Source organism: Panthera pardus, unplaced genomic scaffold, assembly GCF_024362965.1.
Source record: "Panthera pardus isolate Hobbes unplaced genomic scaffold, ASM2436296v1 HiC_scaffold_26, whole genome shotgun sequence".
Taxonomy (NCBI): domain Eukaryota; kingdom Metazoa; phylum Chordata; class Mammalia; order Carnivora; family Felidae; genus Panthera; species Panthera pardus.
Window position 1 is genome coordinate 14,151,354 of NW_026526832.1, and position 13,185 is coordinate 14,164,538.

Below are 13,185 nucleotides of genomic sequence, written 5' to 3' on the forward strand. Positions count from 1 at the left end.
TAAGACTAAGGCTAACCCGTTGTCGAGTGGATCAAATAACACAGAGTTCTTCAAATGCCTAGGACCCATTACGTTTAGAAAACGTAAATCGGAGTCACAGAGTCACCATTAACTTAATTACGGTTTGACAGAGAAGGATTACTATGATAAAAATCTCAGAAATTTGTGTTCCCAGGTCACATGGTTTTTCACAGACTCAATTCTAAAGTAAGACAATAAAGTAAACTCAGCGCTGCCTGCATACAACCACCAGGTGATAGATACTGTATCTTATGAAGGTGAGCAAAGAAAGTGAAGTAGAAGGATGGAAATGGCAGTATTGCAGAAGGCGAAACATTTGTTAGGGATGATCAGTGATCCTACAGAAAAGCATGAGGATTCTTAAGCAATATATCCCAGCTAAACAAAAATGTCCAGAAGTTGAAAGGAAACTCTAAGATTAAGATTACTTAGATTCATAAACGAAGGCTCCGATGACACAGGGAGAGGGAAGAACTACAGGAAATGAGCTTATGAAAAGCCAAGGATAGTTACACACAGAAACTTGACATAGAATTTATTGGATAGGTATCAGTTATTACTGCCCTTCTTATATTTCAGGATTAAGGAGGTAAACGGGAGGATAACAGAGTTGGGGGAAGAAGGGTTATAACATTTATTGGGTTCTACATTGTGTCGCATGCCTTTCTACATGCTTTATATTGCTTATTTAATTCTGACAGTAAATCCAATGAAGAAGAGTATCTCAATACCCATTTTAAAGCTATTGAGACCAAGCTTCAGAGAGGTCATATAGCTCAAAATCTGTCTAAGTTCAAGGAAATATGATCTTTACAGAAGAGTTGCCAAATGTACCTTTACACAATTAAATATCAGAGAATCTCCTTTGAAGGATGGCTCTAGCAGGGTTTGAATCAGGCCTGTTCTTCATGAGTGAAGAGAAACCTGTTAATTGACTACCTGACAGGCTGGCTTCCCTCAAAAAAGGTCCTGGTTGAAGCAGCCAGTTGGAACTCGCCAGAACCCAGGGTGAAGAAATAATCATTAGAGGTGGGGATCAAGTGGGCAACAACTCCAGGCTGAATGTGAGGTCCAAGGAATACAATGTTGAATGATGAAAGTGGCTTTCAAGAGAGGACTGAAATCCACAACTTGAAAGAAGAAGCTACATTAACAGAGGAGCCAACAAGAGTTGCCAAAAAGAACCAAGGGATAGATATTTTGAAAGTGGGCAATAAACGACTGAGAATGAAGGATCATATGCCCTGAACTCAACACTAGGAAACAGCATGGTCTTCCAGACAACACCTGCTAACATCTGACCTGTTTCGGCCCCAGATGATTTCTGCTCTAATTCATAAATCAAGGAGAAGCATCAATCAGTGAGCCAGCTTACATGGCAGGAATACAAGGCCATTAATGGTTTCAGCAAGTTCACTGTTAAGTCAGGAAAAGAAGGAGAAAGTCTAACTGGCACCAAATCCCTGCAGAATATGAGTCAAAATAGCAATTCTCAATTCCTAATGAATCCATGTAACAGGAAAAAGAGCCAAATCAATATACAGATCAACAGGCTTTAGAAAAAACCATAAGCATAACGCCACACGATAGTAGTATTACATATGACCCTGTACAACTTTAATTGTAATAATTTAAAAACATTCAGTCAGCGGGAGCAGAGTGGTAGAAAAAGGAGGACATGAAGACTTATGGAACAGAGAACCCTGTGACGTAGGGATTATCGTCTCTACAGATGGCAACTAACAAATACCAAGTGTAAGACTTTCCTTCAAATGGTGAAATTTGGAATACTTTTAAGTCTTTAATGTTCTCATACACTTAAAATTGGGGGAAAACAGTCTCATCAATGCACCCTAAATTATCTGGACTAAAATGATATTAAAAAGCCACAAACCCATCACAAATAACCAATAGAGAAAAAAACAAATAGAAAGGAACACTGTATAAATAACTTATCATTTGATGTCTTCTCTGACCACCATAGAATCTGACACTCTCTGTATCCCTTAGGCAGATTTATTTTATTTTTTTCCCCTTCATGGCACTGAAAACACATCTGACATACGACATACTTTACTTGCTGACTTGTTTATCTGCAAACACAATGTAAGCTCTAGAGTACACAGGCAAAGAGGGGAAGGCATTTTTTTTATTTTCCCTTAATCTCCGGGGTCTTGAAAACTGCCTGGCTCTTGGTAGGCACTCAGCTGTTAAATTGAAAATAAATATATAATCAAATTGTTGCTGATTAGCTCAACTCAATGATCAGCTTAAGTAATGACTGCACCTTGGAAAAGTATTTTAGAGTAGCAGAAGTATAAAGGTGAGAACTAAAATGTAGGAGCCATCACTGGGTACTCATTAGCATTGTCAGAGCTGAGCAGAAGAATCTCATTCATTCATTAGTTCAGTAAGAATAGAAAGGCATGTTGCGACATCGACTTTTTGTCACACTCAACTTTTTAATGTGTGAAAGCTCTACTGCCATAAAAAATTAACACGGATCCGTTTTGATACAATCTGCAAAAGCCCTCCTGAGAATCTAAGAAGAGCTCTAAGTCCAGCTCTGAACAACGAATGGAACTGAAACATCATCATGGAGGAGAAGCCTGATCTGTAGATAAAGGCAGAAGGAAAAAAAGTACACGGTCTACTTGTCATAGGAATTGCATGACCTTAGCAATGCAAAACCGAAAAGTAGTGCTTGGAACAAGTGGCTAAGTGTATGACTTTGGGTGACTGACATGGTGACCTAGGATTTCTGCTTAGGATTCCACTAAGTCTGGTTGGCAAAGTCAAGTTACTTTTAAATGAGGTGCTGTGTTTCTGTCATTAAACTGGAGCAAAGTTGTCATGATTAGATTGACTGCACACATCCAGGTATGAGAACTCATTTCTTATGATTGCCCAATCTAGATAAATGCATTTGTATTGAAGAACGATCACTTGCCAATTTGGTCAGTCATATTTCATTAGCAAGTTCATGCATCAGGGCTGTGTTTATACCACTATGATGAATTTTAGTTATTGAAGGTAAAATTCAGGCTCTGCTCTTGGATTATAATATGCCTCAGTATGTGAAAATGAGAACACAAATGGAATCCTGACAGGCAAGTATGAAATTTATGCCAAACGGGAAAATTAAAACCAAACATAATGTTCTGACCAGTACCGATCACATCAACAAATGCAAATCAAATAAGCAATTAATGAACCCAAATCTTCCCTTCTCCCAAAGATCAACATCTCAATTCCAATGACAGAAGGAGACGGCCATGTACAGAGGCGTAGCTTATGCAACCTGGTGATGAGTCCAAAGCTTTGAAATTGGGACTCTTTCTGCCGAGCCTACTCATCCTGTCTGCTCTGCAACACCTAAACATCTTCCCAGAGGTGTACGAGTAAAGATGAGCATCTTAAGTAAGACTGAGAGGGTCCATCTAGCGTGTTCTGCCTCCTCATCCTGCGGCCAATCTTCCCTTGTTCTCTGTCTAGCCCTTCAGCTAGTGACTGAAAGGTGAACCTGACTGCTTCCTCCTTCCACAAGCGCCCTGCACAGGCTGTTTCCTCTGTCCAAACTTATCTCCTTCCCCTCCCCTTCCTCAGTGTAACCTCGATCAGGAATTTTCCCAGGGGCAACTCGTTCTATCGCACACTCTTAGAGCAGCAGAGAACCCTACTTCCCAGCACTGTCTTATTGGTGCCTTTGCATTTACTTATGAGATACTTATGAGTCTTCCTCGCCAGACAGTTCCACGAGGAAGGCACTTTTTTTGTACCTCAACGTATCCCAGCACACAGCACAACCCTGGGTATATACAGTAAGCTCTTCAGCCCTTGTGGAAGAAGGAAGGAAGGTATGAAGAAATGAGAAGTTTAACACACATGGTCAGAGTCTGGCATTGAGTGTAAAAGAGCTCAGCTTCTAAGGAAAATATTAGAGACAGAGACAGAAACACAGAGGAAAACCATTAAGGGGGAAAGCTAAGTGGAGCACAGCTAAAGAGACTGAAAGCAAATTTGATGCTTCTCCTCCTCAGTGCCTAATGTTGGTATGAAGTATTTAGTAAAGACTTCAGTGAATACACGTCAGAGACAAGCCATCAAGATTTCTCTTCTGCTTCATGTTTGTGCTGTATGCTTCCAAATTCTATTAGTGTGTGGTAAGCGGCCTCTTCTTAGGCCTTTTCTCTCTTTTTTAGCCTGTTGCCTCCACCTCTCCCTCCCTGTGGTGATTACTGTTTTATTTGGTCTTGGTTATTTATCACATCAAAGGCCATAATTTGCTTCACTCAGAATTATTTCTCCCAGGTAAAATCTCCCATTCTTTCTACCAACTTGTTTTCCCATTTTCTCCATGGTTAAAAGTGACTTTGAACTTTTCTCAGAAGTTTTCTGAGAATGACACAACTTTGTCATATTCCATTTTTTCTCTTTTTTTTCCATTTTGAACGAGGGATCACTTGGCATTACATCACTCTGTCAGAAAATGCACTAGGCAGAAAAAAACAAGACTTTGATAAGAACACTCTAGTACCTACCAAGACATTGCCCATTCCAGCCTCGAAACCCTTCTGTGCAGGGAACACACTGGTAAGATCCAGGAGAATTCACGCACTGCTCATCTGGACAAGTGCTTGGAGTTAAACATTCATCAATATCTGAAAAATTGGAAAAGTAGGTCACAAGCATTTATCAGAATACGGAAGCAAACATTCACTTTTCTGATGAAGCCGGGGGGAAAAAAGGTATGTTGTATCTACATTTTGGTGGAGAAAACCATAACTAGGTAAGTCAAACACTGTGCCTACACTTAACCACCACAACAATAATGCAAGGCCAGGTAGACCTTGTATAAAATATTTACACACATCCAAAGGAAAAACTTGGCTCCAGTTTTCCAACTGGCAGGGTTAGACCTCTCCATTGCTGGGAGCTGGCAGCTTCTTGGGGGCCATTTTCTGAACACCAAACCTTTGAAGGAATACTGCAGCTTGCCAGAAAGAAATATAATAAACAGGCATGAGAGTGACAAAGCCACATATCCACCTGGCCAGAGGTTCTCTCTGCAGGCAATGGATGCTCTAGGGAAATCCTTGCTTTGGCTTCATGGGCCTAAGAACACCCAAGGTTTGAATAATTTAAAACCTTTCACAGGCTGTGAACTCCTTGGAGGTGGAAACAGAACATTAGGAGAAAATGAACTCATCAAATATTTGCCAGACTTTCCAAAAAACATGGTGATATGATCGTATGCTAATATTTTCTAATAAAAATATACCTTATTATTCACATTCACAGCTAACTGGAGTTATTCATCACTGTTCTTTTCAATGTGAGGAGAAAAACAACACCTTAAATATGCTTGGGGCTGTGGCGGACGTAACTACTACAGAGGCTCTAGGCATTTTGAAGAATGGTAGAACAACAGAAGGGGGAAGCAGGATACAGGAAGTGGTTCAGGAGTTTAACAAGAGTGGGAACACCTTGGGTACCAGCCCCATTTGAAAAGATCATTTTTTTCTGGGATTGGAGTCGGAATTCAAATGAGTGTATTTACTGTCTAAGTGTTCCAATATAAGATACATATAGGACCTCCAATCATATGCAAAATATAAAGACAATTTTCAGGACATAAGCAAAAAGTGAAAGAAATATATAACGGATACATTCATCCATTCTGGGAAATTCTCAAAAATTATCTCTCATTATCACCAGACAAGTGTGAAAATACGCTTCAAGTAAAAAAGATGCTCAAAGGAAAAATGTTGAAGATGTTATTAATAGAATAAGCACCAAGTCAGTGTGGTAATTTTTTTTTCCTATCAGCAAAAAATCCTTGCCAACAGACAATGACACATAGTGGTGTGTGTGTGTGTGTGTGTGTGTGTGTGTGTGTTTTAGGTCAGATGTTCTGGGACTTCTTGTTCTACAGAAAGATGACGCCTGCCAGTTTCATTTTCCAAACAGCATTACGTTCTTCTCTGGAAGGATTTTTTTTTAAATAGAACTACAACTGTTAAGTCAGAGAAGGTTTTAAGGAAAGCTGGCCCAATAAATAAGATGCAATGCAGAGCAAGACAAGACAACATCCCTACATTTCCGGCCACTCTCACCTCTGTCTGCTCGTTCCCTCATCTATAAATTAGGTACTACCTGCCTGGTAATACCTCAGCAGGACAAAGTAAGGACGCATGAGATAATGTCTGTGAACTACAATAGACTCCTTGGAGACTGGGGCTGTTTGAAAGCAACTTTGTTAGTGGCAGCTGAGAAAATCTTTGGTGAGCCAGGAGCCTGGGGACCTTTGGTTCTGGTCCATGACGAAATTAGAAAACAGCCATGTTATTTGGCTCCTTCTTCTTTTCAAGCCATTTCATGGGGATAGAATTATGTATTATTTACTCAGGGAACCCTGGTAGTATTTCTGTGAAATAATTTCCATACACCAAATATTACTGAACAGTCTCCATCGGTTTCCTGTTTACGTACAGAATTTTCAAATTTCTACTCCTTCCCACTTTCCATCCTCGCACCATAGTTACTACTTAAATGTCTCAACTCCCCATCCTGAAACTGTAAGTATGACTTAACAATCAGCATGTGACTTCAATCAGTTAAGTATCTGACTTCAGCTCAGGTCATGATCTCATGGCTCATGGGTTCAAGATCCACGTGGGGCTCTGTGCGGACAGCTCAGAGCCTGGAGCCTGCTTCGGATTCTGTGTCTCCCTCTCTCTCTGCTTCTCCCCTACTTGGTCACATGTGCATTCTCTCTCTCTCAAAAATAAATAAACATTGAAAAAAATTTTAGAATCAGCATTTGACTTTTTCGGGGAGTGTTGTTTTACACATAAAGGCCTGTCAGGTAAACCACGCCATTTCTTTAAAAGCATTTCCAAAGCTATAGATGTACCAAGAAGGCCCATGCAAAAACAAAGTCATCAGGAAAGGGGGGAGGTTTCTAGAGAATGGTTCTTGAGAACTAATAAGGTGAAAGGCACCACACAAGATACCACAACACGCATTTATTCTCAGGACAGCCCTGAAAGTTAACTTTGTGGCTCCCAAGTTAACAATCCAAAGGGGCCAAGTCGCTGACTCCAAGCCATAAAGTGACTAAGCGCAGAAGTCAGGAGCTGATGCCACAGCCGTGCCCCCTCCCAAGGGGGCATGCTGCCTCTCCAGGGCAGAGTGAGGGTCCCCTATAAAAGGAGAGTGGGCACACTTCACCCCTGTTGTCTCATGGCCCTCAGCTGCCAGGGAAGAGACCTTATAGTTCTGTTGTGATCCTAGTTGATCAGAGATTCAGGAATGTAAAATGCTCCCGCGTCTCTCCAGATCAGAATGCAAGGGGCCTGGGGGAGAGGCAGGGACAGACTGCCAAAACACCGAATTAGCTCTCCCTCCAGGACCAGGTCATTAGATCCATGTAGAAAACCAATGCAGAGGAGGCAGGGACAGCTGAGGGCAGCCTGCCCCAACCTGTCTGTCCCTCCCTTGGTCTGGAAGTCGAGCCATATTAGAAAATGGGCTGATCTTCAGGCGGCCACAGGCAAAGAACCCCCGTGGAACCAGGACCATCCACATGGCCTGGCCCCTCAGAAAAGTGTTCAGAGACCCCTCTTCCCTTCCCCGGCACATATCCATGGCAGCATTCAAGCAGAAGTGCAACATATTTCTTCATGAAAATAATTATTTAAAAAGCACCATGGTGGTTTCAAAAAGAACCTGTATAACTGGGATACAAACATGAGCAGAAATATTAAATGGTTAAGCATTCTGGCCATACTCTAAAAGCTTCTCAGAACTTTTTTTTTTTTTTAATATAATACTAGCAAACTCATTGCCACAATCAATAATAAAGAAATTTTATCTAGCGTGGCTAGAATGCAACCTGGAGTTAGTCAGAGGGAGCTTTGGTACAGAAGGGTTTGTAACCAAGTCCCAGAACACATGTAAGACAAGCTGCGAGAAAGGAATGTAACAGGGCAAGAAGGGTGGAAACTAAAAATCAACAGCGGGTAAATCTGCACCATGTTCCCAGATGAATGATCCAGACGCTGTAATTAAGTCTGGGCTTACGCTACGATGCTCCGCAATCAATTGTTCTACAGCGATTCACTCAAACTACCAGGGAAGGCAGATGCTGAGGTGGACAAGGGGAGAGCAAAAATGGAAGACAATGGAAAACAATCCAAAGTCCCTGAAGCAAGTCCAAGAGGCTGTGACTGCAGAAGGTAGGAAGAGCTTCGATGAGCTGATATCATGCACAGGCTGGGGGAGGAAAGTCTCAGGTGTGGACCCAGCCCTGCATTTCACCATCATGTGTGCTCCACACTTCAAGGTGGCACTGACTCACCCTCACAACGGCCGCCCCGGGTCATGCGGTACCCGCTGTCGCAGTATTCACACCGGAAGGCCCCCATGGTATTGATGCAGTGTCCTTCCCCACACACATCTGGCCTCAGGCACTCGTCAACATCTATACGAGGCAGAAAACACGGTCGAGTTTTATTTCTCAAAACAGAATTTCAAACCTCTCCCATCTCCCAGGTCAGTTTGAAGTCAAGAATCAAACAACCGATTCCCACTACCATCCCTTTGATTTGTTTGACGTGTTTCAAAATTGAGTGGTTTTGATTTATGTGGGACCCAACACATTTAACATCTTGGGTCTCTGCACACACTTGACACTCTTCATTCCATAGCGTTGGAGAAAAAAACTTCCATATTTATATCCTTCAGTGTCTAGCAGATGACTATGTCATAAAAGGTGTTCAGTGATAAATTCTGGGTTGCCAGAATAAGCAGTTAAGATTGATGGGATCTTAGGGGAGCTAACAACCCAGATCTGGGAATTTATGCATCAGGAAGAACACAGCCATTACCTATGCAGTTAGGACCCTCCTCACTGGCCATAAATCCTGCTGGACAAATACACAAGAAACTTCCCTCGGTGTTTTCACAGTGTCCCTGGGAACAGAGCTGTTGGACCTGAGTGCATTCATCAATATCTGTTAACAAAAATACAGATAAAAGTATCAGTGTCGTGTAGCATGAAATTCTCAGTCTCCCTGTTCATAAAATACCAGCACACTATTCCCTGTGCACCACATCCTTATAACCGAGGAGACTAGGAAAAGGAGACATGATCACACGCCTCAGATACTTGAAGGATGGTTACTGGGAACAGGGAATACACTTATGGTATATTGTTTGAAAAGCTAAAACTACAACCCTCACATTGGTGTTTGTGAGAGACAGATTTAGGTCAACACAGAAGGACCCCTCTGATACATGGAATCACCTAAGCACTGAAATTCATGTGCAACTCCCAGGCCAGCTCAGCAGAGAGTGCCAGAAATACTGTAAAAGGGACTCTCCCACTGTGCACGTGGGCAAAGCTAGACTAGATCATCTCAAATGCCCTGTTATATTCTACGATTCCAAACAGAATACATACAATGTATGCAAATTCAAGAGAAATAGCCACGGTACAGAGTAGGTGGATACTCCCCTCATCCCACTCCACATATACATATACAAAACAAAATAACGTCAAGTCACACATCTTATGGACACTTAGCATATCAAAGTCATATTAACTGGGTATATGCCTTGTTGCTTTATATTTGCCTTCTAACTCTTAGTGCTGAATTTCCTTTTTCTAAAAAAGAGAGCAATTAAATTTAGTGTTAATGCACTGAAATGATTTCCATAATGCCATCATACGTCTTTCTGAGATACATTTTTTTCCAAAGAACCACATATGAGAGGCTGGATTTGTAAATTCATTAATAGCTTTGTGTTAGTCTACTGATTTTCAGTTTAGAAATTGCTTTTAGAAATCAGATTTTGAGCAATTACATGAATATAATTCTTTATTGCAGTATATAGTATTATTATTTTGGTTTTGCTAAATACATGCTTATAGGTAGTTATTTCTATTACTTCATATATTACATATTTTATTATATTATTATACCTAGAAATCTTTGGAAATTAGTTTACCTTTTTCCCCCTTTTATCTAATTGTATTACATTTGGAAAGGTAGGTAGCACTGAACCAGGAGGTAAGAGCAACCCAGGAGATGAACAAACCTCTTTTTGAGCTCTTTTAGTGCAGGGACAGAAATTTTTAAAAATTAAACACAGTAACATTTCCCATGATAATCACAGGGAAAATGTTCTTAATGTGGAAATGTTTTATCTTCAATAATTTCATCCATGAAAAAGTGTCTCTTACCAACACATTTCCTCTGTTGCTCACTGAACTTGTAGCCCTCATAGCATATACATGTATACCTCACAGGCAGGTTAATGCAGTGTCCTGCTCCACAGATGTCAGGGTTCACAGTACATTCATTTATTTCTTAATAAATAAGAGAGAAAAAAAAGACATCAACAAAGATTTCACTGTCGCTTGCAAACCATTCCTGTGTATTTCCTGATTAGCTTATCGTCAGGTATGCAATTAGAAGACACAGGTCACTTCTCATTTATCTAAAGAAAATAAAAACACTCATTCAAAAAGGTACAGGCACCCATATGTTTCTTGCAGCATTGTTTACAACATCCAAGATATGGAAGCAACCCAAGTGTCCACTGACAGATGAGTAGATAAGGAGGATGTGGTGTATATATACACAGTGGACTATTACTCAGCCATAAACAAGAGTGAGATCTTGCTATTTGTGACAGTGTGGATGTACCTAGAGGGTATAATGCTAAGTATCTGAAATAAGTCAGAGAAAGACAAATACCACATGATTTCACTTACATATGGAATCTAAAAAAAAATGAGCAAAGAAATAAAAAAAAAAAACAGAAACAGACCTATAAATACCCAGAACAAACTGATGGTTGCCAGAATGGGGGGAGGATGGGCAAATGGGTCAAGTGGAATGTGAGGTACAGGCTTTCCTTATGGAATGATGCTGCCACTGGGATGAAAGGCACAGCACAGGGCACCTAGTCCATGGTACTGGAATAGTGTTGTATGGGGACAGATCGTAGCTACACTTGTGGTGAGCACAGCATAACAAACAGACCTGCCGAAAGACTAACCTATACACCTGAATCTAATGCAACATTGTGTCAACTTGAGTTCAATAAAAAAGGTATGGTGACTTCTAAAATCAAGTATAAATTCATTTGATTACTTCATAATTGCTCAGTTAGTCACACCCAAGATCATCAATAATTCCTAATGAAACAACTTCTAACATGAACTGGAGTGGATAGCAAGTCAGAAAAAGGCCACCTTGGTGGGCGCCTGGGTGGCTGAGTCGGTTAAGCGTCCGACTTCAGCTCAGGACATTATCTCACAGTTCTCATGGGTTCGAGCCCTGTGTCGGGCTGTGTGCTGACAGCTCAGAGCCTGGAGCCTGCTTTGGATTCTGTGTCTCCCTCTCTCCCTGCCCTTCCCCCGCTTGCACTCTGTCTCTGTCTCCTTCAAAAATATGTAAACATTAAATAATAATAATAAAAGAGGCCACCTTGGGAATTTTAAGACAATCAAATCTTTTCAACTTCTAAGATGGCCCACAAGGAGTTTCTACCCATTCCAGTTCATTTGACATGATGGACTTTGAACCAACATGTGAGTTCTACTGATAAAATATATAGTAACTTTTTATTCATTAGCAGGCCAAATTCAGTTTCTAACAACTATGTCCAACCTCCTCCAAAATCTGTCATTAGTTCCCAAGAAAGATCTACCACTCCTAATCAAAGCAAAACTTCTGGGTGTAACTTACTCTTAATTTGCCAATTTCAACATCATTATATTTAGAGTGATAAAGTAGAATCTTCTTCCCAATCTTCTCTGCTAAATTCCCCCTTGTGCTCCTACTGACTGGTGCTTGAGACCTGCTTCTTCTATAAGGCCTGAGCAGACTGGCCTCATTCCATGTGGGTACACACTGTGGTAGAGACAGGGTCTCGGGAGTCTATGTTGGGTAAAGGCCATCAAAATGTGCTTACTTACCAAAAGGACATAAAATGGCCTTAATTACCTGAGGACTCAAAAGTGGCCTTCTGAGAGGAATTCCATCCCTTATATGATCTATTTTCAGTGAACTTTGTAATAAGGTATCATGGCATTGTCAGGCAGGGACAGTCTAGTTGGTAGAAGCCCAGGCTTCTAGACACTGAAAACACAAATCTGGCTACCCTTTCTAAGCTCTGTAACACAGGGGCAAGTTACTCAAGCATGCTAGCCCTCACTTTTCTGCAGGTGAAATAAATGGGAATAATCAGAGCATGAACTTGAGTACCAGGTTCAAAGAAGATAAATAACGCACATGGCCCAATGCCTGGCATATTGTACGTGTTCAGTAAAAGCCATTAAAGACCTAAAAGTGAGACCTGAAACCATAAAAATCATACAAGAGAGCACAAACAGTAATTGCTCTGACATTGGCCATAGCAATAGTTTTCTAGATATGTTCCCCGAGTCAAGGGAAATAAAAGCAAAAATAAACCATTGGGACCATGTCCTTCTACACAGCAAAGGAAACAATAAAACTAAAAGACAACTAACTGAATGGGAGAAAACATTTGTAAATGATATATCCTGATAAGGGGTTAGTATCCAAAATACATAAAGCTTTTATACACCTCAACACCAAAAACAACCCAAATGATCCAATTAAAAATAAGTAGATGACGTGAACAAACATTTCTTCAAAGACCTACAGATGACTGTTGGCCATGAAAAGATGTTCAGCATCACTCATCATCAGGGAAATGCAAATCAAACCACAATGAGATATCACCTCACACCTGTCAGAATGGCTAAAATCAACAACACAAGAAATGACAAGTGTTGGAGAGGGTGTTTTTGTTCCTCAAAAAGTTAAAAACAGAAATACAATATGATCTAATAATTCCATTATTGGGTATTTACCCAAAGAATATGAAAATACTAATTCAAAGGGATACATGCACCCCTATGTTTATTGCAGCATTATTTACAACAGCCAAACTATGGAGGCAGCCCAAGTGTCCATCAATAGATGAATGGATAAAGATGATTTGGTATTTATACAATGGCATATTATTCAGCTGTAAAAAAGAATGAAACCTTGCCATCTGCAATGGCATGGATGGATCTACAGGATATAATGCTAAGCGAAATAAATCAGTCAGAGAAAGACA

The 13,185-nt window shown here is 40.6% G+C and overlaps 1 protein-coding gene across 8 annotated transcripts in view; it reads right to left on the minus strand.

The window, feature by feature from the left end:
* LTBP1 (latent transforming growth factor beta binding protein 1) overlaps positions 1-13,185 on the minus strand; it is a 398,930-nt gene that overhangs the window by 102,207 nt on the left and 283,538 nt on the right. For all 8 annotated transcript variants that reach the window (XM_019447806.2, XM_019447788.2, XM_019447769.2 and 5 more), the window contains 4 exons: positions 10,271-10,396; positions 8,913-9,038; positions 8,384-8,506; positions 4,563-4,682 (listed from right to left, as the gene is read on the minus strand). In XM_019447806.2, the coding sequence (XP_019303351.1) occupies positions 4,563-4,682; positions 8,384-8,506; positions 8,913-9,038; positions 10,271-10,396 (495 nt within the window). The remainder of the gene's footprint in view (positions 1-4,562; positions 4,683-8,383; positions 8,507-8,912; positions 9,039-10,270; positions 10,397-13,185) is intronic.